We start from the raw sequence: 23863 nt of genomic DNA, 5'->3' as shown, positions 1-23863 counted from the left end.
CCCGTCCCTCTGCTAGATCCGGCGCCTGCGCACTAGGCTCAGCCTGATGCACCGCGGACTCCTGGCAGCGGCTTCGTTGATCGAAGTGCGCATGCGCATCAGGCGGCGCATGCGCACTTCGCTCAACGAAGCCGCTGCCAGGAGTCCGCGGCGCATCAGGCTGAGCCTAGTGCGCAGGCGCTGGATCTAGCAGAGGGACGGGAGGATTGCGGAGGCGGGGCTGAGGTGAGGAAGGCGGCACTGGGCACCAGACGGCGAGGGGTGCGGGCAGGCACCCTGGGTTAACGTAAAACCCCTTGGGCACCTTAGGTAGGTGAGTGACAGCTTATAAAAACCAGTTTTTTGGGCTAAGAGCCACAAGCAGGTTTAATAAGGGCAGTTTAGGATTCATGTTATTAGTACGGACCTGGCCATATGTTTAGCTTATAGGGCTCAAATCTCATGACAGAATCCCTTTAACCCCATTGAGAATCGTTGGGATGTGCTGGAGAAGGCTTTGCGCAGCAGTCATACTCTACCATCATCAATGCAAGATCTTGGTGAAAAATTAATGCAACACTGGATGGAAATAAATCTTGTGACATTACAGAAGCTTATCGAAACAATGCCACAGTGAATGCGTGCCGTAATCAAAGCTAAAAGCTTTTTTTTTATGGCAACTTTTTTTTTGGGACAGGCAGTGTATATTTCAATTGTTTCAGACCCTCAAACAACATTTTATATGACATCCTGTGTAACACAAAATACAGTTTATTTTTATTGAACCCCTTAAGGACCCAGCCATTTTTCACCTTAAGGACCAGGCCATTTTTAGCAAATCTGACATGTGTCACTTTATGTGGTAAGAACTTTAAAACACTTTTTTTATCCAGGCTATTCTGAGATTGCTTTCTCGTCACATATTGTACTTCATGACCGTGGTAAAATTGAGCAAAAAAATTTCGTTTTATTTACAAAAAAAATACCAAATTTACCAAAAATTTTGGAAAATTAGCAAATTAGAAATTCTCTACTTTTATAATATAGTAATAACTCCAAAAATAGTTATTACTTTACTTTCCCCATATGTCTACTTCATGTTTGTATCATTTTGTGAATGCCATTTTATTTTTTGGGGACGTTAGAAGGCTTAGAAGTTTAGAAGCAAATCAAGAAAATGTCCAAAAACCCACTTTTTAAGGACCAGTTCAGGTCTGAAGTCACTTTGTGAGGCTTACATTATAGAAACCACCCAAAAATGACCCCATTTTAGAAACTACACCCCTTAAGGTATTCAAAACTGATTTTACAAACTTTTTTAACCCTTTAGGTGTTCCACAAGAATTAATGGAAAAATGGAGATGAAATTTCAGAATTTCACTTTTTTGGCAGATTTTCTATTTTAATCCACTTTTTCCAATAACAAAGCAATGGTGAACAGCCAAACAAAACTCAATATGTATTGCCCTGATTCTGTAGTTTACAGAAACACCCCATAAGTGGTCGTAAACTGCTGTACGGTGCACACGGCATTGCGCAGAAGGAAAGGAACGCCATATGGTTTTCGGAAAGCAGATTTCACTGGGATAATTTTAATCTGCCATGTCACATTTGAAGATCCCCTGATGCACCCCTAGAGTAGAAACTCCAAAAAAAGACCCTATTTTGGAAACTACGGGATAAGGTGGCAGTTTTGTTGGTACTATTTTAGGGTACATATGATTTTTGGTTGCTCTATATTACACTTTTTGTGAAGGAAGGTAACAAAAAATAGCTGTTTTGGCACCGTTTTTATTTTTTGTTATTTACAATGTTCATCTGACAGGTTAGATCATGTGGTATTTTTACAGAGCAGGTTGTTACGGACACCACAATACCAAATATCAACTTTTTTTGGTTTGTTTCAGTTTTGCATAATAAAGCATTTTGGAAAAAAATAAAAATTTTGTGTCTCCATGAGAGCTATAGTTTTTTTTATTTTTTGGGTGATTGTCTAAGGTAGGGTCTCATTTTTTGCGGGATGAGATGATGGTTTGATTGGTATGATTTTGGGGTGCGTATTACACTTTTTGCGATGTAAGGTGACAAAAAATGTTTTTTTACAGTTTTTTTTTTTCTTTTTACTGTCTTTACCTGAGGGGTTAGTTCATGTGATATTTTTATACAGCAGGTTCTTACGGATGCGGCAATACCTAATATGTATACTTTTATTTATTTACATTTAACACAATAACAGCATTTTTTAAACAAAAAAAAAATCTGGTTTTAGTGTCTCCATATTCTGAGTGCCATAGTTTTTTCTTTTTTGAGTGATTGTCTTAGGTAGGATATCATTTTTGCGGGATTAGATGATGGTTTGATTGGCACTATTTTGGGGTGCATATGACTTTTTGATCGCTTGCTATTACACTTTTTTGTGATGTAAGTTGACAAAAGTAAGAATTAGTCTTACCGGTAATTGTATTTCCAGGAGTCCGACATAACAGCACCACATGGAGGATGTCTCCCCGCCCACTATTGGGACACGAAACAGATAGGGGTTAAAAGTTCCCTCCCTACCCCACACACACACACACACCAGTGTTTTCTAAATTATCACCCAATAATGGATATCTTACAGTAACCCCTTAAACAAAATAATAGTAGAATCATCATCTTAAGGGAAAAATAGGGAGGGGACTCTTGGAAATAAATACAATTACCGGTAAAACTAATTCTTACTTTCCAGGACGTCCTCCATGACAGCACCACATAGAGTAATACTAGATTAATATACAGACCTAGGGAGGGACTACGGCTTGGAGACCTTTCTGTCCAAACCTCTAGTCATGGTTTCCTGCAATATCTAATCTATAGTGTTTGCAAAACGTATGAGAATTTGACCATGTAGCCGCCTTGCAAATCTGGTCAATAGAAGCTTCTGTGTGTTCTGCCCATGAAGCTGCAACTTGCTCTGGTGGAATGGGCTCTGATATCTTGAGGACTGGATATTCCCTGCAGCTGGTAGGAGTCCCTAATTGCCGATTTTATCCACCTGGCTTACGTTGTCTTTGAAGTTTTCTTGCCCTTGTTTCGGCTGGCAAATTGTATGAACAGATTAGAGTCCCGTCTAAATCCACTGGTAGCTTCTAAATAGACAAGAAGAGAACGTCTGACATCTAACAAGTGGAAGCTAAAAAGGTAGACAGTATCATTTCCTGATTTAGATGGACCGTAGACAATACCTTTGGTAAGGAGGTTGGATCTAGTCTAAGGATGACCCTGTCCTCTAAAAGTTTAAGGTAAGGTTCTTGGGTGGTTAAAGCTTGAATTTCACCTAACCTACGGGTCGATGTAATTGCCACTAGGAAAACCGATTTTGGAATAGATGTTTTAAAGAGCTATCTTGCATAGGTTCAAAGGGTTCCTTTATTAAACCAGTGAGAACTATTGTCAGGTCCCAAGGCGGGATTGAGGATTTTAGAGTTGGCTTAATCCATGTGGTTGCTTTAATAAACCTGCTTATCCATCTATTTTCTGCCAGGGAACAGTTTAGAAACCAGTTCAAGGCTGCTATCTGGACTTTTAGGGTGCTTGGTCTAAAACCCCTATCAAAGCCATCTTGTAGAAAGTTCAGGATTTCCCCTAAACCTGGAAGCAGCGGATTTCCGTTTCTCAAAGCTATCCATGAGCAGAATCTTCTTCCAAATTTTATTATAGATGACAGCGGTTACTTGTTTATGGCCTTTTTGAAGGGTTGATATCACATTGTCCGAAAACCCCAGTAATTTTAATAAGTCCCTTTCAGAAGCCACACTGTTAAATTTAGCCTGCTTATTTTCGGGTTCTGGTCTCAGGGGAAGAGTTATCAGATCTTCCAAGTCCAACGAGGTTAGGACAGGAAACCACGCTTGTTTTGGCCAGAACGGGGCTATAAAAATCACTTTTGATGACCCCATCCTGATCTTTATGAGAATAGCCGGAATTAGAGGGAAGGGGGAAAAGCATAAGCCAGCTTCATATTCCATCTCTGGAACAAGGCATCAGATGGTCTGCTGGATCCCGGGAGAAGAAGGAATTTGTTTGAGCATTTTTCCGTGTGGCAAAAAGGTTTATTTTGGGATATCCCAACTTCGCTGTCAAATCCCGGAAAACCTGTTTGTTTAGGGACCACTCACTTGTGTCTAGGTAATGCCTGCTGAGGAAATCTGCTGATTGTTTTTTTGACCCTTTTAGGTGAACCGCTGAAATTGATAGGATTTTTCCCTCTGCCCAAGAGAAAATCCTGTTGGAAAGACTCTGAAGTCGAGGGTATCTTGTCCCCCCCCCCCCCGGTGTTTAAGAAACGCCACCGTCATCATGTTGTCTGACAAAATTCTTATATGCTGGCCCAGCAGAAGATCCTGATCTTGTTGCAGAGTTTCCCAGACTGCTCAGAGTTCTCGGTAATTTCAGGATCTCCCCTTTATGGCTTGACCCCAAGTTCCTTGGAAGCAATGATTTCCAATCTTTGCCCCCCATCCCGGATGACTGGCATCTGTTGTTTCAACAGTATAGGGGCTTGAGTTCCAGAAAATCCTTTTGACAAGTTGTCCATGTTCTTTCAGCACTCCAAAGACTTCCGAGCGTCTTCTTTTATGGGAATTTTCTGATTTAGGGACTTATGGTTCCCATCCCAAACAGAGAGGATCATCTTCTGAAGTGATCTTGTGTGATACTGGCTCCATGGCACTGTCATGATACAAGCTGTCAACAGGCCTAGGATGTTCATTGCCTCTCTGATCGTACAAACTTTCTTTTGAAATCTCGAGTCAAGTACAGTTCCTAAGAAAATTTTCCTGGTATCGGGTGTCAAGTCTGATTTTTCCCAATTTAGGATCCAACCTAGGTCTTGCAGGAGAGAGATCACAGTCTGAGTATGATCGATTAACATCTGCACTGAGTTTGCGTTTAGAAGAAAGTCGTCCAGATATGGTACGATTTTTATTCATTTCATCCTGAGAAAAGCCACAATCTCTATTATTAATTTTGGGAATACCCGAGGGGCCAATGATATTACGAATGGAAGACATTGGAATTGATAATGATTCACTCAGCCTTCTTCCCTTATCGCAAATCTTAAGTATTTCTGGTGATCTGGGTGGATTGGCACATGGTAATATGCATACTTCAGATCTAGGGTGCACATTACCGCTCCTGGAGGAATTAGAGTTGTGGTCGATCTGATAAACTCCATCTTGAAGCGCCAATATTTTATTGATCTGTTCAGAGATTTAAAATGTATTTGTGTTCTGAACGAACCATCCAGTTTTCTTACAAGAAACAGTCTTGAGTAATACCCCTTCCTGGGGTTTTGGGACCTGAATCACCGCACCCAGATTTTTTAATTTTGTAATGTCTTCTATCAGGTTTCTTTGAGTTGTATTTTCTCCGTACCAAGTCAGCACATATTTTTGTTGAGGAACTGACAAAAATTATATTCTGTAGCCTTCTTGCATGATTTGAAGCGCCCACGGGTTTTGAGTTATCTGGCACCATACTGGGAGAAAGAATTTTAGTCTTCCTCCCACCGGCCTGGCATCATTGTTTGTTCTGGGAGGTGTTGGGTTCAGTAAAAAAAAAAAACTGCCTTTTCCTCCTTTCTGATAGGACCATCTTCCCAATTTTCCCTTGTCCTTGTACGTTTGATTTTTTTGCTGGAACTTTTTACGAAAAAAAGTTTTCTTGGGCTCTCCTTCTGTAAAGCTTTTCTTCTTGTCTGAGGCTTTTTCAAGGATATTATCTAATACTGGGCCGAAAACATAAGACCCTGAGAAAGAAATCGTGCATAATTTATTTTTAGACGATAGGTTGCCCGACCAAGTTTTTAACCATAAGGCTCTTCTTGCCGTATTCAGAAGTGCTCTGTTTTTTGCCACAAACCTGACTGACTCTGCCAATGAATCTGCTACGAATACAGTCACCATTTTTAGGAGAGGAATAGATTCCAGTATATTCTCCCTGGGAGTCCCCATTTTTAAATGGTTTTCCAATTGGGACAACCACAAAAGCATGGACCTTGCCACCGAGGTAGCGGCAATGTTAGTCGAGACTAAGGCTGCTGATGTCTCCCAAGTTTTTCTCAAGAGACCGTCTGCCTTACAATCCATTGTTTTTTTTAGCTGAGATGAATCCTCAAAGGGAATAGCCTTTTTCTTAGCCACCAGATCAGACAAAAAAAATGAAAAAAAAAAATAATCCAGCGAAATATATGGTAAATTATTCAAGGAAATTATTAAGGAAAAACTAAAATCTTGAATTGACATAAGTATTCAGATCAGACCCTTTACTCAGTACTTAGTTGAAACCCCTTCAGCAGTGATCCTCCAGTCTTCTTGGGTATGATGCCACAAGGTTTGCACACCTGGGTTTGGGTATTTTCCGCAGATCCTAGCAGTCTTTGTCAGGCTGGATGGGGACTGTTATGGCAGTCAGCCATATTCAGGTCTCTCCAGAGACATTCAACTGGGTTCAAGTCAAGGCTTTAGTTTGGCCACTCAAAAGTTAATTCACAGAATTGTCCACAACCCACTCCTGTGTTGTGCTTGGGATCACTGTAAACCTTCGGCCCAGTTTGAGGTCCAGAGCACCCTGGATCAGGTTTTTTTTTATTAAAGGGGTTTTATCACTTCAGCAAATAGCATTTATTATGTAGAGAAAATTTTTGCAACATTTGGTGAGCTTCACCACTTTCATAAGTAGAGTGAAAAGCAGGTAAAGATTACAGACAAGAACACTTTTATGCCTCATTTATGATGTTGAACATTTTAAAAAGTTGCATTTCCAAGCTAGGCAACCCCCTGGTGTACTTTTACTGCCAGAGTTGAAACCACATTGCACTTGCGCCCAATTTATTTTTACTATGCGCTACTTCATAAATTTGGCACATCAACACAAACCAGAGACAGCCTTTACACTGACACTAAAAAACACTGCAAATTATACATTTCCACCATAGGGTTTGCAACGAGTTTTCTGGTGAATAGGGATTACAAATATCCCCCGTAGGCTTGGGACGGCTTTGTATGAGCTGGAGCAGAGAGCCGCTAAGAAGCAGCAACCGTCACTTTGGTGGACCCATTTCCTTAATTTATTACATGGACACTCATTTAAATGAATGCAGAGCATTAATACTACTATTTCTTCTGAAGAAGCTGCTGCGAGTAAATTATTTTGTAGACACTTTTTTAAGAATCTCAAACTATAAAGATTTACAAATAAGAAACTTGTGGACACGGCTTCACTTCAACCTTTTTTTATAAAATAAGTATTTGTTTTGCCTGACAGAAAAGTTTGTACTGCTGTTTGAATTATTGTAATCTGTAATCCTGTGCTTGCTAGTAGAAACCTTGTCACATCACAAGTTTTTATAGGGTAATTACTTTGTGGAGGCTTTAAATAATCACCAGCATGAAAAATTGCATGAAAGTTGCATTTTCCTGCTGAAAAAAAGAAACGTGAAGAATATGTTTAATAATACTTTGTGTTACTGGCTGACAAATTGTAAATTACTCTGAAGAAAATGTGCTTTATATTGTGTTGTGCTGCTGAGATGATGTTAATTATGCCCTTACCCAGGAACCAGGACAGCTTAGATTCCAGAAGCAAAAGGCGTACTAAATCTTGTTGTGTCTTGTTTGTGTGGAGGTATTGCCGAACAGCGGGTGCAGCTGCAAGAAGGTGTTTAACCATTATTTATATCAAACACATCCACCCTTCAATTTTATTGGACCGAAATATTCTCCTAAAACTGGTAAAACGTAGTGTGTGTTTAATATCTTCAGCTGTTTGTTCCCCATATGCGTGACCTTTCCAGACATTGAGGACAATATCTGGTCTGCATGCAGCATGGTGAAGAGCAGGAGGAACCTAGCATTTTAATATTCAATTTTGTGGTGAAAGTTTCAGTATAATTATTATTTTAAATCCATGATTACTCTGGGTTTGGGAGTCCAGTGGACGGTCCTAATTTGTGACTGACAGGTATTTCTGCAGGCATGCTCAAGAATATCTGTCAATCATTGCGTGTGACCACCCTCATAAGCCAATAATGGGCAGGCATATAACTTAAAGGGGTTCTCCAGTTCTTTCAAACTAATGATCTATTCTCTGGATAGATCATCAGCATCTGATCGGCGGGGGTCCGACGACCGGGATCCCCTGCAGATCAGCTGTTTGAGAAGGCAGCGGCTAAGCTCTATTCACTTGAATGGAGCTTAGCCATGCCCAGGCCAGTGATACTAGTCGTGACATCACTGGGCCTGCAGTACACAGCGAGAAGGCTGCGGCGCTACTGCCAGCGCCACTGCCTTCTCAGACAGCTGATCGGCGGGGATCCCGGGTGTCGGACCCCCGCCGATCAGATGCTGATGGTCTAACCAGAAGATAGGTCATCAGTTTAAAAGAACCCCTTTAATATACAAATTATAGTGAACCAATTAATCAAAATGCACAATGTTTATTAATAGGCCTTTAGCACTGCATGTCTTGCTTCTTCACAAAGTGGATCCAACTTGCCATCACCTCCTACAACACACAAAGAATGTTACGGATCAATCATTAAGCAATGTTTTTCCATTTTTGTAGGACTATTACTCGTTCTTTATTATGCAAGGCAGCCAGATCCAGTGGCTGATAAATTTTGTTGCTGCCTCGCCTAAGTTTCCTATCCTCAGCATAGGTCATCAATATCAGATCGGCGGGGATCCGCCGCTGTGTGGGCGCTGCATTCTCTTCACTGTGTATTGTTCTCTGTACTGCTTCTGTGGGCTTCCACTTCATATCTTGCAGATTACGGACCCATTTAAGTGAATGGGTCTACATCCGTGATAAGGAGCTCACATGGCCGGTTCCCGTACTTTGCAGACCCGCTGTTTGCCCTTACACTCAGTCTTCTCCTTCCCACTGAAGTGAATGGGACGGATTAGGTGTAATTATACCTGTTCACTGCTGCAATGTCAATGGCGAGGAGACAAAGAGTGCTGCATTCTCTTGAACCTGATGGCGGGGGGTGCTGGGAGTCGGGGTCACGCCGATCTGATATTGATGACTTTCCTGAAGATGGGTCATCAATATAGAAAACCGGCCAACTACTGTAATCCTTTCTGAGTTCCTCTCACCGACAGGCATATGCAACATTGTAACAATATTGGCACCGTTTCACCTATATTTCTCTGCTTTTATATGAGTGCATTTTGTACCAAGGTGAGTTGTTTAGTGTTCTAAATGAAACCGGTGAAATTGTGCCTATACTGTGGTCATGCAAGTTAATTGCTTTCATATTGTTATATTTATTTATGAGCAGCCTGTCACTGTGACTTTTATGTGGCATAGATGAAGACCTTATTCACACTGTCAGTGTTTAGTCAGTGATTTTCACCCGTGATTGTGAACGAAACCAGGGGCAAGTCTAAGCCACAGAACAGGTGCAGATCTTTCCATGATATCTTATCTCTGTGCAGCCTCTACTCCTGGTTTTGGCTCACAATTACTGACCAAAACACCGACTGTGAGAAAGAGGTCTAAGGAATATCACAACATCTACTTGAGTACAAAAATAAGCATGTAAGTATATACATTGACTGCGTGTTTTCTGTGCATTAGTCTGTACCTGAAATCATCTTTAACATTTAACTAATAAAAAGACATTACTTCTCAGGAACTAACCTTCTACACTTACCAAAGTCAAGTTCCTTGATGTTACACTGAAATACAATCTCTCCGTTCACCATCAGTTCCACGGAGTCCCGATCTAGTATTTCTTCCAAGACAACTTTGTGTCCATCTGAGACCAGAACAGCTGCAATATAGATGTAACAAACAAATAAAAACTAGTGCCTTCTCGACATAGTGATACGAATGCATCCATTTAGAATATATCATCTTACAAATGGACTTACATTTTCGATTTATCATTAGACAGGAAACTTTAAAAAAGAAATATACAGCAATTCTGACATAGACCTTTAAAGTACGGTAAGTACACCAGCCTCATCGGTCTGAAGGGTCACTTTCAGTGTGCCAGCCCAATCTCTTTATTGGCTATACAGGAAGATTTACAATTAAAGTGGTGGACGTATATATACTGTACATTTCAGGGGTTCATAACCTGTGGCCTGAATATAGCCCCAACCATCAGAAAACAGGGTCTGTATCCCAGGAGGTGTGAAAACCATGCCTTTTAAAAGGTCAATCATATACTGTACTATCTGTTCCTGTGTTATCCTAATAGATGGGAATCCTAAAAATACAGCCTCCACCTGTCAGACATGTATGGCATACACAGTCAATATGCATACATGTCTCAGATGGGACCACCCCTTTAAAGGGGTTTTCCAGGAGTAGAAGACTGATTACTTATCCTTGAGATACATCATCAATATATGATCACTGGAGGTCCAATTCCTGTCACATCCACCAATCAGCTGTTTGAAGAGGCAATGGCACTCCTAGAAGCACTGTGACCTCTTCCTAGGCCAATGATGTCACATTTATTAGTTACATGGCCTATGTCCAGCAAGGTCTCATTCAAGTTAATGGGCCTGGACTCCAATACCAAGCACAGCCACCAATACAACGTACACTGTGTTGGGTATGCTGTGATGAGGCTTCAGACAGCTAATCAGCGGGGGTCCCGGGTGTCAGACTCCCACCAATCAGATAGGCCATCAATATCAGATCAATGGGGGTCCGACACCCGGCACTGCTTCCTCTTTATTACACTGTGTGTCGTGTAAACGAAGCAAGTACTTGTAATTACACTAGGCATTGTAATGAAGAGGATAGGTGTTACTTTCCTTTGCAATGGCCTCTAGTATTACATGTGGCTATCCAAACCAGATCTTTCTGATCTGCTCTGTTTTGACTCATAGAACGAGGGTCCAGAATCTTTATGCCTTTTATTTTTCTAAGAATCACCTACTGTGTATCATAAAAAAAACAATCAGCAAATAATTGAGCAGCCTGTTGGCATCTAACAACAGCTTGAATTGACACCAGCGTTAGCCATTTCTGTTTTTCTGCACAGTAAGAGGAGCAGAACAACAAAAAGTACTGAAGTGCCAGCATGAGGGGTCCATACAGTTTCCAACCAGATAAGAGTCCTGCACGTCTGCATTATTTACAGAATCTGCGATGAACAAGCCCAAGATTCTTGCATACATTTACTTACTGCATAAAGTCAAACAGAAAACGCCTGTTGTCAATCATCAATAATAAGGACATTTAAAAAAGAAAAAACAATAAACACAACTTTCTAATTTGCCTAATTACTCTTTATCCCTCTAACACTGGCATGTGTCCACTCCTCACCGTTTAATTAGCTCTTCAAAGTCAGTTCACACTGTGAAATTATGATTGCAGAATTTTTAGTATCACTTGTGAGGTAAATTGTGCAGACCGCGTCTCAGCAAGTCTTTTAATTAAGGTAATTTTCCATACATTTCCAGAAAACTTAGCTACCTTAAGACAGGGCAGTATACGTTCAGATTTTTATTAGGTTTTTGGATGAAGTTTGAAGCTAAATTCACAAAATAGGAGAAGCAGAATATGTTTGTTAGGGTATGGCCATTACACTGTTCCAGCATGGCCACACTGCGATCGAGTGCCGCATGGCCATACAATCTGCAGCGGGCTCCAGTGCACTAATCAGGACTGTACTGTTTAGTCATTCTGCATTGTTAATGGAGCCCGCTGTGGCCTATACGGTCATATGGTACTCTACAGCATAGCCATATTGCAACCATGTCCCGACAGCACAATGTGGCAGTACCTTTAAACGTCGTCTCTCTTAACCCCTTATGGACCTTGGCAAATAGTGGAAATTTGACAAGTCACTTTATGTGGTAATAACTTTGGAATGCTTTTACTTAGCCAAGCCATTCAGAGATTGTTTTCTTGTGACACATAGTACTTCATGATAATGGTAAATTTGAGTCAATATGCTTTACCTTTATTTATTTAAAAAAACCAAAAAAAGTTAAACAAAAATTTGAAAAAATTCACTGTTTTCTAAATTTGAATCTCTCTACTTTTAAAGGGCTTCTGTCACCCCCAAAACACATTTCTCATTTTTGGGCTTGTTAAAATCCTTATTGAACGACTATTCCCTATACAGGGCTCTTACCTTGGTCTGTGGCTTTGTTTCATAAAAAATCGATCTTTTAAAATATGCAAATGACTTCACTACCAGCAAGTAGGGCGTCTAGTTGCTGGTAGCTGCCACTTCCTCCTTTTAAAAAAACGCCCCCTCCTCCTGTTGATTCACAGGGCCAGCGAGCGCTCTCCTCCTCCGGCTGGCCCTGTCAGCATTTCAAATCCCGCGCCTGTCTTCATTCGGCGTAGGCGCTCTGAGAGAAGGACGCTCGCCTCCTTAGCACTCCCTCAGTGCGCCTGCGCCGATGACGTCTTCTCTTTCGGTGACGTCATTGGCGCAGGCGCACTGAGGGAGTGCTGAGGAGGCGAGCGTCCTTCTCTCAGAGCGCCTACGCCGAATGAAACGAAGCCACAGACCAAGGTAAGAGCCCAATATAGGGAATAGTCGTTCAATAAGGATTTTAACAAGCCCAAAAATGAAAAATGTGTTTTGGGGGTGACAGAAGCCCTTTAAGACAGATAGTAATGCCTTATGAAATATTCATTAACCCCTTCCCGACTGCCATCCGTCTATATACGTGATATTTGCACATGCCCCGTGCAGCTACCACGTGTATAGACGTTATGGCAGTTCTTTAATCCAAGCGCTGCAAATTAAAGCTTCTGCCCCTGCCCTGCTGCTGTCACGGACAGCACACAGTTCAGTAATGCCGGCAAGGGACCAATCAGAGTGGTCCCTTGCCGGCAATCGATCCGATTAGTTACTAACCAATCGGATCGCGGCAGTGTTAAAATGCCGGTTAAAGCTTCTGTCCCTGCCCTGCTGCTGTCACGGACAGCACACAGTTCAGTAATGCCGGCAAGGGACCAATCAGAGTGGCCGCTTGCCGGCAATCGATCCGATTGGTTACTAACCAATCGGATCGCGGCAGTGTTAAAATGCCGGTTTCAGGCTCTGATCTGCATTCTGCAGATCAGAGCCTGAAATCAGGAAATGTGGTAGCGGCATCCATGTGGTTAATAGAGGGAGGGGGCTCCCTCTCTCAACCATCGGGGCTGCCGCGCTGTGATGGCAGCGCCCGATGGTTGCCATGGCAACCGGATGCTTTGCAAAAGAGCCCGGTGGTGCCATTTACAGGACATTTGATAGTATTGTACTTTGCAATGCAAAAGCATTGCAAAGTATAGTACAGCCATCAGCCCCACTGGATCTTCAAGATCCAAGTGGAACTTGATAAAAAAAAAAAAAAAGTGAAAATAATAAAAGTAAAAATAAATAAATAAATAAAAATGTAATAAAAAAAAATATATAGCCTTTTCCTATAAAAAAAAAGAAAAAAAAAACTACACATATTAGGTATCACCGTGTCAGTAACGAGTCCGATAAACACCATAAAAAATTAAAAATAAAAACTGTGTCAAAAAAAGCCATTTTAGTCACCTTACACCACAAAAAGTGCAACACCGAGCGATCAAAAAGGCGTATGTCCCACAAAATGGTACCAACAAAACAGTCACCTCATCCCGCAAAAAACTAGACCCTATATAAGAAAATCGCTCAAAAAATAAAAAACTATAGCTCTCAGAACATGGAGACACTAAAACATCATTTTTTTATTTCAAATAGGCCATTATTGTGTTAAAGTGAAATAAAAAGTGTACATATTAGGTATTAGCGCGTCCGTAACAACATGCTCGATAAAAATATCACATGACCTAACACCTCAGGTGAACACCGTAAAAAATAAAAACAGTGCCAAAAAGCAATTTTTTTCACCTTACATCACAAAAAGTGCAACACCAAGCGATCAAAAAGGCATATGCCCCCAAAAATAGTACCAATGAAACCATCACCTCATCCCGCAAAAAATGATACCCTATTTAAGACAATCGCCCAAAAAATAAAAAAGCTATGGCTCTCAGACTATGGAGACACTAAAACATCATTTTTTTGGTTTCAAAAATGCTATTATTGTGTAAAACTTAAATAAATAAGAAAAAGTAGACATATTAGGTATTGCCACGTCCATAACGATCTGCTCTATAAAACTATCACATGACCTAACATTTCAGATAAACGCTGTAAAAATAAATAAATAAAAACTGTTCTAAAACAGACATTTTTTTGGTCATAAAGTGTAATAAAGTGTAATAATGAATGATCAAAAAATCCTATGTACCCAAAAATGGTACCAATAAAAACCTAAATTCTTTCTGCAAAAAACGAGCCTCTGCACAAGACGATCGGCAAAAAAATAAAAAAATAAGGCGTTCAGAAAATGGACACACAAAAACATAATTTCTTTTTCAAAAATGCTTTATTATTTAAAACTGAAACAAACAAACAAAGAAAGTAAACATATTTGATATCACTGCGTCCGTAACAACCTGCTCTATAAAAATAGCACATGATCTACCCTGTCAGATGAATCTTGTAAAATATTAAAAATAACAAAACCTTGCCTCACAAAAAACGTAATATAGAGCAATTAAAAATCATATGTACCCCAAAATAGTACCAATAAATCTGGCACCTTATCCCCCAGTTTTCCAAAATAGGCTCACTTTAAGGTCTCATGCACACGACACGGGGTTCCGTTTTTCCGTGATCAGTAACCGTTTTTTCGTCCGTGGGTCTTCCTTGATTTTTGTCGGATCCACAGACATGAAAAAAAAGTCGTTTTGGTGTCCGCCTGGCCGTGCGGAGCCAAACGGATCCGTCCTGAATTACAATGCAAGTCAATGGGGACGGATCCGTTTGACGTTGACACAATATGGTGCAATTGCAAACGGATCCGTCCCCCATTGACTTTCAATGTAAAGTCTGGAGTCTCTTTTATACCATCGGATCAGAGTTTTCTCCAATCCGATGGTATATTTTAACTTGAAGCGTCCCCATCACCATGGAAACGCCTCTATGTTAGAATATACTGTCGGATATGAGTTACATAGTAAAATCTCATATCCGACAGTATATTCTAACACAGCGGCGTTCCCATGGTGATGGGGACGCTTCTAGTTAGAATATACTACAAACTGTGTACATGACTGCCCCCTGCTGCCTGGCAGCACCCGATCTCTTACAGGGGGCCGTGATCAGCACAATTAACCCCTCAGGTGCCGCACCTGAAGGGGTTAATTGTGCGTATCATAGCCCCCAGTAAGAGATCCGGGGCTGCCAGGCAGCAGGGGGCAGACCCCCCTCCCTCCCCAGTTTAAATTTCATTGGTGGCCAGTGCGGCCCCCCCCCCACCCTCCCTCTATTGCATTAATAACATTGGTGGCAGTGTGCGGCCTCCCTTCTCCCCCCCCCCCCATCATTGGTGGCAGCAGAGTTCCGATCGGAGCCCCAGCGATTAAACTGGGACTCCGATCGGAAGTCTATGCCAGCCTCAGTGCCTCATCACATCTCCTGCCACAGTGCGCCGTGATTTGCCAGCCACACTGCCTCAACACATTAGAAGCCATAATTCCCCCTGACTATACCAGCCATGATTCCTCATCAAATTTACAGCCACAGTGCCCCCTGACTTTGCTAGCCAGATTGCCTCATCACATTAGCAGCCATAATTCCCTCTCACTATGCCAGTCTCAATGCCACCTGGCAACCACAGTGTCTCATCACATTGCAAGCCACAGTGTTTAATCACAGTGCCCGCTGACTATGCTCCACTTATTCTCTCCCCCCCCCCCCCATCATTGGTGGCAGCGGAGTTCCGATCGGAGTCCCAGTTTAACCGCTGGGGCTCCGATCGGTAACCATGGCAACCGGGACGCTACTGCAGTCCTGGTTGCCATGGTTACTTAGCAATAGTAGAAGCATCATACTTACCTGCTGGCTGCTGCGATGTCTGTGTCCGGCCGGGAGCTCCTCCTACTGGTAAGTGACAGGTCTGTGCGGCGCATTGCTGTCACTTACCAGTAGGAGGAGCTCCTGGCCGGACACAGACATCGCAGCAGCCAGCAGGTAAGTATGATACTTCTACTATTGCTAAGTAACCATGGCAACCAGGACTGCAGTAGCGTCCCGGTTGCCATGGTTACCGATCGGAGCCCCAGCGGTTAAACTGGGACTCCGATCGGAACTCCGCTGCCACCAATGATAGGGGAAGGGGGGGAGAGAATAAGTGTTGTGAACTGGCCCTACTTATGATAGTGCTCTGTGGCTAGCGTAGTCAGCGGGCACTGTGATTAAACACTGTGGCTTGCAATGTGATGAGACACTGTGGTTGCCAGGTGGCATTGAGACTGGCATAGTGAGAGGGAATTATGGCTGCTAATGTGATGAGGCAGTGTAGCTGGCAAATCACGGCGCACTGTGGCAGGAGATGTGATGAGGAACTGAGGCTGGCATAGACTTCCGATCGGAGTCCCAGTTTAATCGCTGGGGCTCCGATCGGAACTCTGCTGCCACCAATGATCGGGGGGGGGGGGGGGGGAGAAGGGAGGCCACACACTGCCACCAATGTTATTAATGCAATAGAGGGAGGGGGGGCCGGGGGAGGCCGCGCACTGTGCCACCAATGATATTCAAACTGGGGAGGGGGGTCTGCCCCCTGCTGCCTGGCAGCCCCGGATCTCTTACAGGGGGCTATGATACGCACAATTAACCCCTTCAGGTGCAGCACCTGAGGGGTTAATTGTACGGATCACAGCCCCCTGTAAGAGATCGGGTGCTGCCAGGCAGCAGGGGGCAGTCATGTACACAGTTCTTTTAGTATATTCTAACTAGAAGCGTCCCCATCACTATGGGAACGCCTCTGTGTTAGAATATACTGTCGGATCTGAGTTTTCACGAAGTGAAAACTCAGCTCTGAAAAAGCTTTTATGCAGACGGATCTTCGGATCCGTCTATATGAAATTAACCTACGGCCACGGATCATGGACACGGATGCCAATCTTGTGTGCATCCGTGTTCTTTCACGGACCCATTGACTTGAATGGGTCCGTGAACCGTTGTCCGTCAAAAAAATAGGACAGGTCATATTTTTTTGACGGACAGGATACACGGATCACGGTCTCGGCTGCAAAACGGTGCATTTTGCGATTTTTCCACGGACCCTTTGAAAGTCAATGGGTCCGCGAAAAAAAACTGAAAACGGCACAACGGCCACGGATGCACACAACGGTCGTGTGCATGAGGCCTTAGGGAGTTTCTACTGTAGGGGGTGCATCAGAGGGGCTTTAAATGGGACATGGCATCTAAAAACCAGTCCAGCAAAATCTGCCTTCCAAAAACCATGCAGTAGTCCTTTCCTTCTGCTCCCTGCCGTGCGCCCTTACATCAGTTTACGACCACATGTGGTGTGTTTCTGTAAACCGCTGAATCAGGGTAATAAATATTGAGTTTTGTTTGGCTGTTAACCCTCAATGTGTTAGGGCTCTTTCACACCTGCGTTCTTTTCTTCCGGCATAAAGTTCCGTCGTCGGGGCTCTATGCCGGAAGAATCCTGATCAGTTTTATCTTAATGCATTCTGAATGGAGTGAAATCCGTTCAGGATGCATCAGGATGTCTTCAGTTCCGGAACGGAACGTTTTTTGGCCGGAGAAAATACCGCAGCATGCTGCGCTTTTTGCTCCGGCCAAAAATCCTGAAGACTTGCCGCAAGGCCGGATCCGGAATTAATGCCTATTGAAAGGCATTGATCCGGATCCGGCCTTAAGCTAAACGTTGTTTCGGCGCATTGCCGGACCCGACGTTTAGCTTTTTCTGAATGGTTACCATGGCTGCCGGGACGCTAAAGTCCTGGCAGCCATGGTAAAGTGTAGCGGGGAGCAGCATACTTACCGTCCGTGCGGCTCCCGGGGTGCTCCAGAGTGACGTCAGGGCGCCCCAAGCGCATGGATCACGTGATCACATGGACACGTCATCCATGCGCATGGGGCGCTCTGACGTCATTCTGGAGCGCCCCGGGAGCCGCACGGACTGTAAGTATACCGCTCCCCGCTCCTACTATGGCAACCAGGACTTTAATAGCGTCCTGGCTGCCATAGTAACACTGAAAGCATTTTAAAGACGGCTCCGTCTTCAAATGCTTTCAGTACACTTGCGTTTTTCCGGATCCGGCGTGTAATTCCGGCAAGTGGAGTACACGCCGGATCCGGACAACGCAAGTGTGAAAGAGGCCTTAAAGGGAACCTGTCACCAGTTTTTTGGTATCCTAACTAAGGGCAACATAAATAAGTGACTGATTCTCTTAGCACAATGTTGGGTCACTTTCTTTAATTGACCCAGTCAATCTGCCAACATCTTGTATTGAAAAGCTCCAGCTGATAATGATGAGTCATGAATATTCATGAGCTCCTGACTCTCCCCGCCCACCTGCTACTGAATGACAGTTTGTTTCCATAGGAACCAGCAGCAGGTGGGCAGGGGAGTGGCTATAGCTCTGAATTAAATATACGCTGGACTCAATGACATCACGCCGGACTCCAATCAGCTCATTAGCATGCGGCATGCGGCATCTTTGTGTGTATATTATGAGATAACCATCTGTCACACCAGTAAGTGAATACATCTAAGGCACTTTTTAGTAGTTAATGATTGTATATAATTAGTTAGATTATAAACAAATATCCACATGACAGGTTCCCTTTAAAGAAAAAAATTTAATAAAATGGAAAATCTGCCAAAAAAGTGAAATTTAGAAATTTATTCTCCATTTTCCTTTAATTCTTGTGGAACACCTAAAGGGTTAACAAAGTTTGTAAAATCAGTTTTGAGTAACTTGAGGGGTGTAGTTTCTACAATGGGGTAGTTTATGGGGGTATCCACTATGTAAGCCCCACAAAGTGACTTCACATCTGAACTCGTCCTTAAAAAGTGGGTTTTAGGAATTTTCTTAAAAATTTTAAGATTTGCTTCTAAACTTCTAAGCCTTCTAACGTCCTAAAAAAATAAAATGACATTTCCAAAATGATGCCAACATAAAGTAGGCATATGGGGAATGTTAAGTAATAAATGTTGTATGAGGAATCACTTTCTGTTTTAAAAGCAGAGAAATAGAAATTTTGAAAATTGCAAATTTTTCAAACTTTTTGGTAAATTTGGGATTTTTTCATAAATAAAGGTGAAATATATTGACTCAAATTCATGACTATCATGAAGTCGAATGTGTCACGAGAAAACAATCTCAGAATGGCTTGGATAAATAAAAGTGTTCTAAAGCTATTACCACATAAAGTGACGCATGTCAGATTTGTAAAATTTGACCTGGACACTGGGGCATCAATGACCCATGGTCATGAAAGGGTTAATTAACATTCCCCATATGTCTACTTTATGTTGGCATCATTTTGGTAATGTCATTTTATTATCTTAGGACGCTAGAAGGTTTAAAATTTTAGAAGCAATTAAAAAAAAAATTTAAGACAATTTTCAAAGTTGACTTTTTTTAAGGACCAGTTCAGTTCTAAAGGCACTTTGTGGGGCTTACATATGGAACCCCCCCCCATAAATGACCCCCATTGTAGAAAGTACACCCCTCAAGTTACTCAAAACAGATTTTACAAACTTTGTTAACCCTTTAGGTGTTCCACAAGAATTAAAGGAAAATAGAGATTACATTTCTACATTTCACTTTTTTGGCAGATTTTACATTTTAATCCATTTTTTTCTTTAACACATTGAGGGTTAACAGCCAAACAAAACTTAATATTTATTAGGCCTCATGCACACGACAGTATTTTTTCACGGTCCGCAAAATGGGGTTCCGTTGTTCCGTGATCCGTGTCAGTTTTTTTTTCCGTGTGTCTACCTTGATTTTTGGAGGATCACCAGACATGAAAAGTGAAATAGTGAAAAAGTGAAAAATCTTAGTCAAGTTTGCCTTGAAAATGATAGGAAAAAAACGGACACGGATCACGGACGCGGATGACAATCTTGTGTGCCTCTGTGTTTTTTAACAGACCCATTGATTTTAATGGGTCCGCGAACCGTTGTCCGTCAAAAAAATAGGACAGGTCATATTTTTTGGACGGACTGGAAACACGGATCATGGACGCGGATGACAAACGGTGCATTTTCCAAGTTTTCAACGGACCCATTGAAAGTCAATGGGTCCGCAGAAAATCACGGAAAACGGAACAACGGACACGGATGCACACAACGGTCGTGTGCATGAGGCCTTAGGCCTCATGCACACGACCGGTTTCTTTTGCGGTCCGCAAAAACGGGTTCCGTAGTTCCGTGATCCGTGTCCGTTTTTTCATCCGTGGGTCTTCCTTGATTTTTGGAGGATCCACGGACATGAAAAGTGAAAAAAAAAACTAAAGTCAAGTTTGCATTGAAAATGATAGGAAAAACGGACACGGATCACGGACGCGGATGACTATCTTGTGTGCATCCGTGATTTTTCACGGACACATTGACTTGAATGGGTCCGTGAACCGTTGTCCATGTAAAAAATAGGACAGGTCATATTTTTTTCACGGACTGGAAAAACGGATCACGGACGCGGAAGCCAAACGGTGCATTTTCCGATTTTTCCACGGACCCATTGAAAGTCAATGGGTCCGCGAAAAAAAACAGAAAACGGAACAACGGCCGCGGATGCACACAACGGTCGTGTGCATGAGGCCTTACCCTGATTCTGCGGTTTACATAAACACCCCACATGTGGTCGTAAACTGATGTATAGGCACACGGCAGGGAGCAGAAGAAAAGTAGTGCCATATGGTTTTTGGAAGGCAGATTTTGCTGAACTGGTTTTTAGATGCCATGTCCCATTTGAAGCCCCCCTGATGCACCCTTACAGTAGAAACTCTCAAAAAGTGACCCCATTTTGGAAACTAGGGCATAAGGTGCCAGTTTTATTGGTACTATTTTGGGGTACATATGATTTTTAATTTCTCTTTATTACATTTTTTGTCATGCAAGGTAACCAAAAAATGGCTGTTTTTATTTTTTACAACATTCCTCTGACAGGGTAGATTATGGCTATTTTTATAGAGCAGGTTGTTACGGATGCAATGATATCAAATATACTTTCTTTGTTTGTTTGGTTCCAGTTTTACATAATAAAGCATTTTTGAAAGAAAACAATGTTTTTGTGTCACCATTTTCTGAACGCCATATTTTTTTTTAAATGTTTCTGCCGATCGTCTTGTGTAGGGGCTTGTTTTTTGCAGTTTTACAGTTGACATTTTTATTGGTACCATTTTTGGGTACATATGATTTTTTTGATTATTCATTATTACACTTTATGGGCAAGGTGACAAAAAAAATTGGTTGTTTTGGCACAGTTTTAATAGTTTTATTTTTACAGCGTTCACCTGAGGGGTTAGGTAATGTGACATTTTTATAGAGCATATCGTTACAGATGTGGCAATACCTAATATGTATACTTTTTCTTATTTATTTAAGTTTTACACAATAATAGCATTTTTGAAAAATGATGATGTTTTTTGACCGATTGTCTTAGTTAGGATCTCATTCTTTGCGGGATGAGGTGACGGTTTTATTGGTACCATTTTGTGGGACATACGCCTTTTTGATCACTTGGTGTTGCACTTTTTGTGATGTAAGGTGACAAAAATAGAATTTTTTTTTTACACAGTTTACATTTTTTTTTTTATGGTGTGTTTTGGACGGGGTCGATCATGTGATATATTTATAGAGCCGGCCATCAAGGATGCCGCAATACCAAATATGTATTTTATTTATTTCTATTAAAAATTGTTTTTAATTACTTAATTTTTTTTACCTGTGAAAACAATATATATTTTTTTTATAAAACACTTTTCTTAATTATTATTTTTTTTTTACACTTTGCGTCCCCAATAAGGTCATACAAGACCTCTGGGGGACATTTAAATTCACTTTTTTTTTTTTTTCACTATTGATTACTCCTGTAACTGGGGCTGACATAGTAGCCCAAGTTACAGGGGAAATACACCCCCAGAGAGGCTGTACAGCAGAATACAACGCTGTACAGCCTCAGTGCAGGGCTGATCGAGGTCTGTGGAAGACCAGACAGCTCCTGGACTCCCCCAGCCCTGGCCGTCACATGATCACCGGGCCAGGGCAGGAAGCGGCATAGCGCTTTCTGATCTGTATACACATCGCTCGTTGAGCACTGTGTGTGCGGCGATCTAGAAGGCAGGGACACCTGGGAACAGTCCCTGCCTTCTCTCTGGCGTGCCCTGCTGTCAATGACAGCAGGCCCCCCGCTCGGCAGCTGCACGATTAGCGTGCAGCTGCCATCTCTGAATGGACGTTCCAGAATGTCCATTCAGAGATAAACGACCAGACCAAGGACGTTTATAGTCGATGGGTGATCGTGAAGCGATTAAGAAAGATAGTGATATTTCATAAAATAGTTATTACTTTACATTTCCCATATGTCTACTTTACCTTGCCATCATTTTTTAAATATCATTTTATTTTTTTGGGGATGTTAGATGGAGTACAATTTTAGATTTTAAAAACCCGCTTTTTAAAAGGACCAATTCAGGTATGAAGTTTCTTTGTGGAGCTTACATAGTGGAAACCGCCCATAAATTAACCCACTGTAGAAACTACACCGCTCAAGTTATTCAAATATGATTTTACAAACTATGTTAACCCTTTAGGTGTTCCACAAGAATTAAAGGAAAATAGGGGAGAAATTTAAAAAGGTCTTTTTGCAGATTTTCTATTTTAATAATTTTTTTTGTGTAAGGCAGCAAAGGTTAACAGCAAAACAAAACTCAATATTTATTAACCCGATTCTGCAGTTTACAGAAACACCCATATGTGGTTGTAAACTGCAGTACGGGCACACGGCAGGGCACAAAATGGAAGGATCAATATATAGATTTCGGAGGGCCGATTACACTGGGATAATTTTAAGTTGCCATGTCGCATTTGAAAACCCCCTGATGCACCCCGTACAGTAGAAACTCCCCAAAAAGTGACCCCATTTTGGAAACTATGGCATAAGGTGAAAGTTTTATTGGTAATATTTTGGGGTACATATGATGTACATATGATTTCTGATTGCTTGATATTACGCTTTTTGTGATCAAGGGAACCAAAAAATGGCTGTCCTGGCAGTTTTTATTTTTTTACAATGTTCACCTGACAGGCTAGTCTACTTTCACACTCACGTTTTGGCTTTCCGTTTGTGAGATCCGTTCGGGGCTCTCACAAGCGGTCCAAAATGGATCAGTTTGCATTCTAAATGGAATAGGATCCGCTCAGAATGCATCAGTTTGCATCAGTTCGCATCAGTTCAGTCTCCATTCCACTTTGGAAAAAACCGACACCAAAACGCTGCTTGTCCGTCTAATAAAACTGAGCCAAACGGTTCCGTCCTGGCACAGAATGTAAGGCCTCTTGCACACGAACGTGTGCGCCCCGTGGCCGTGCTGCGGCCCGCAAATCGCAGGCCGCAATGCACAACATTGTGGGTTATCCACAGCAGACCGCGGACCCATTCACTTTAATGGGTCCGCGATCCGGCCGTTCCGGAAAAAGATAGAACATGTCCTATCTTTTTGCGGAATGGAAGTACGGGACAAAACCACGCAGAAGCACTCCGTAGTGCTTCTGTAGGGTTCCGTGCTTCCGTTACGCATTTCCGGATTTGCGGACCCATTGAAGTGAATGGGTCCGCATCCGTGATGCAGAATACACACGGAACGGTGCCCGTGTATTGCGGATCTGCAAATGCGGTCCGCAATACGGCCACGGAGTGCACACGTTCATGTGAAATAAGCCTTAGTCAATGGGGACGGATCCGTTTTCACTGACCCAATCTTGCACAATAGAAAACGGATCCGTCCTCCATT

General features: G+C 42.2%; 1 protein-coding gene and 1 long non-coding RNA gene across 2 annotated transcripts in view; one reads left to right on the top strand and one right to left on the bottom strand.

Annotated features, from left to right (window-relative positions):
* Window positions 1-5069: 5069 nt before the first annotated feature.
* Window positions 5070-22666, top strand: LOC121004274. The gene is made up of 4 exons (XR_005779681.1): window positions 5070-5080; window positions 11359-11366; window positions 14087-14091; window positions 22510-22666. It is a non-coding gene; the product is annotated as an uncharacterized LOC121004274 (long non-coding RNA).
* Window positions 8440-23863, bottom strand: part of C6H10orf53 (chromosome 6 C10orf53 homolog) — a 49892-nt gene continuing 34468 nt past the window's right edge. The window contains exons 2-3 of the mRNA XM_040436436.1: window positions 9677-9796; window positions 8440-8523 (exon numbers count right to left, since the gene is read on the bottom strand). Coding sequence (XP_040292370.1) covers window positions 8459-8523; window positions 9677-9796 — 185 coding nt within the window. The 3' untranslated portion in view covers window positions 8440-8458. The remainder of the gene's footprint in view (window positions 8524-9676; window positions 9797-23863) is intronic.

Source organism: Bufo bufo, chromosome 6 (assembly GCF_905171765.1).
Source record: "Bufo bufo chromosome 6, aBufBuf1.1, whole genome shotgun sequence".
Taxonomy (NCBI): Eukaryota; Metazoa; Chordata; class Amphibia; order Anura; family Bufonidae; genus Bufo; species Bufo bufo.
Note: the sequence above shows the minus strand (reverse complement) of the source record. Positions and strands in the feature narration are given on the sequence as shown.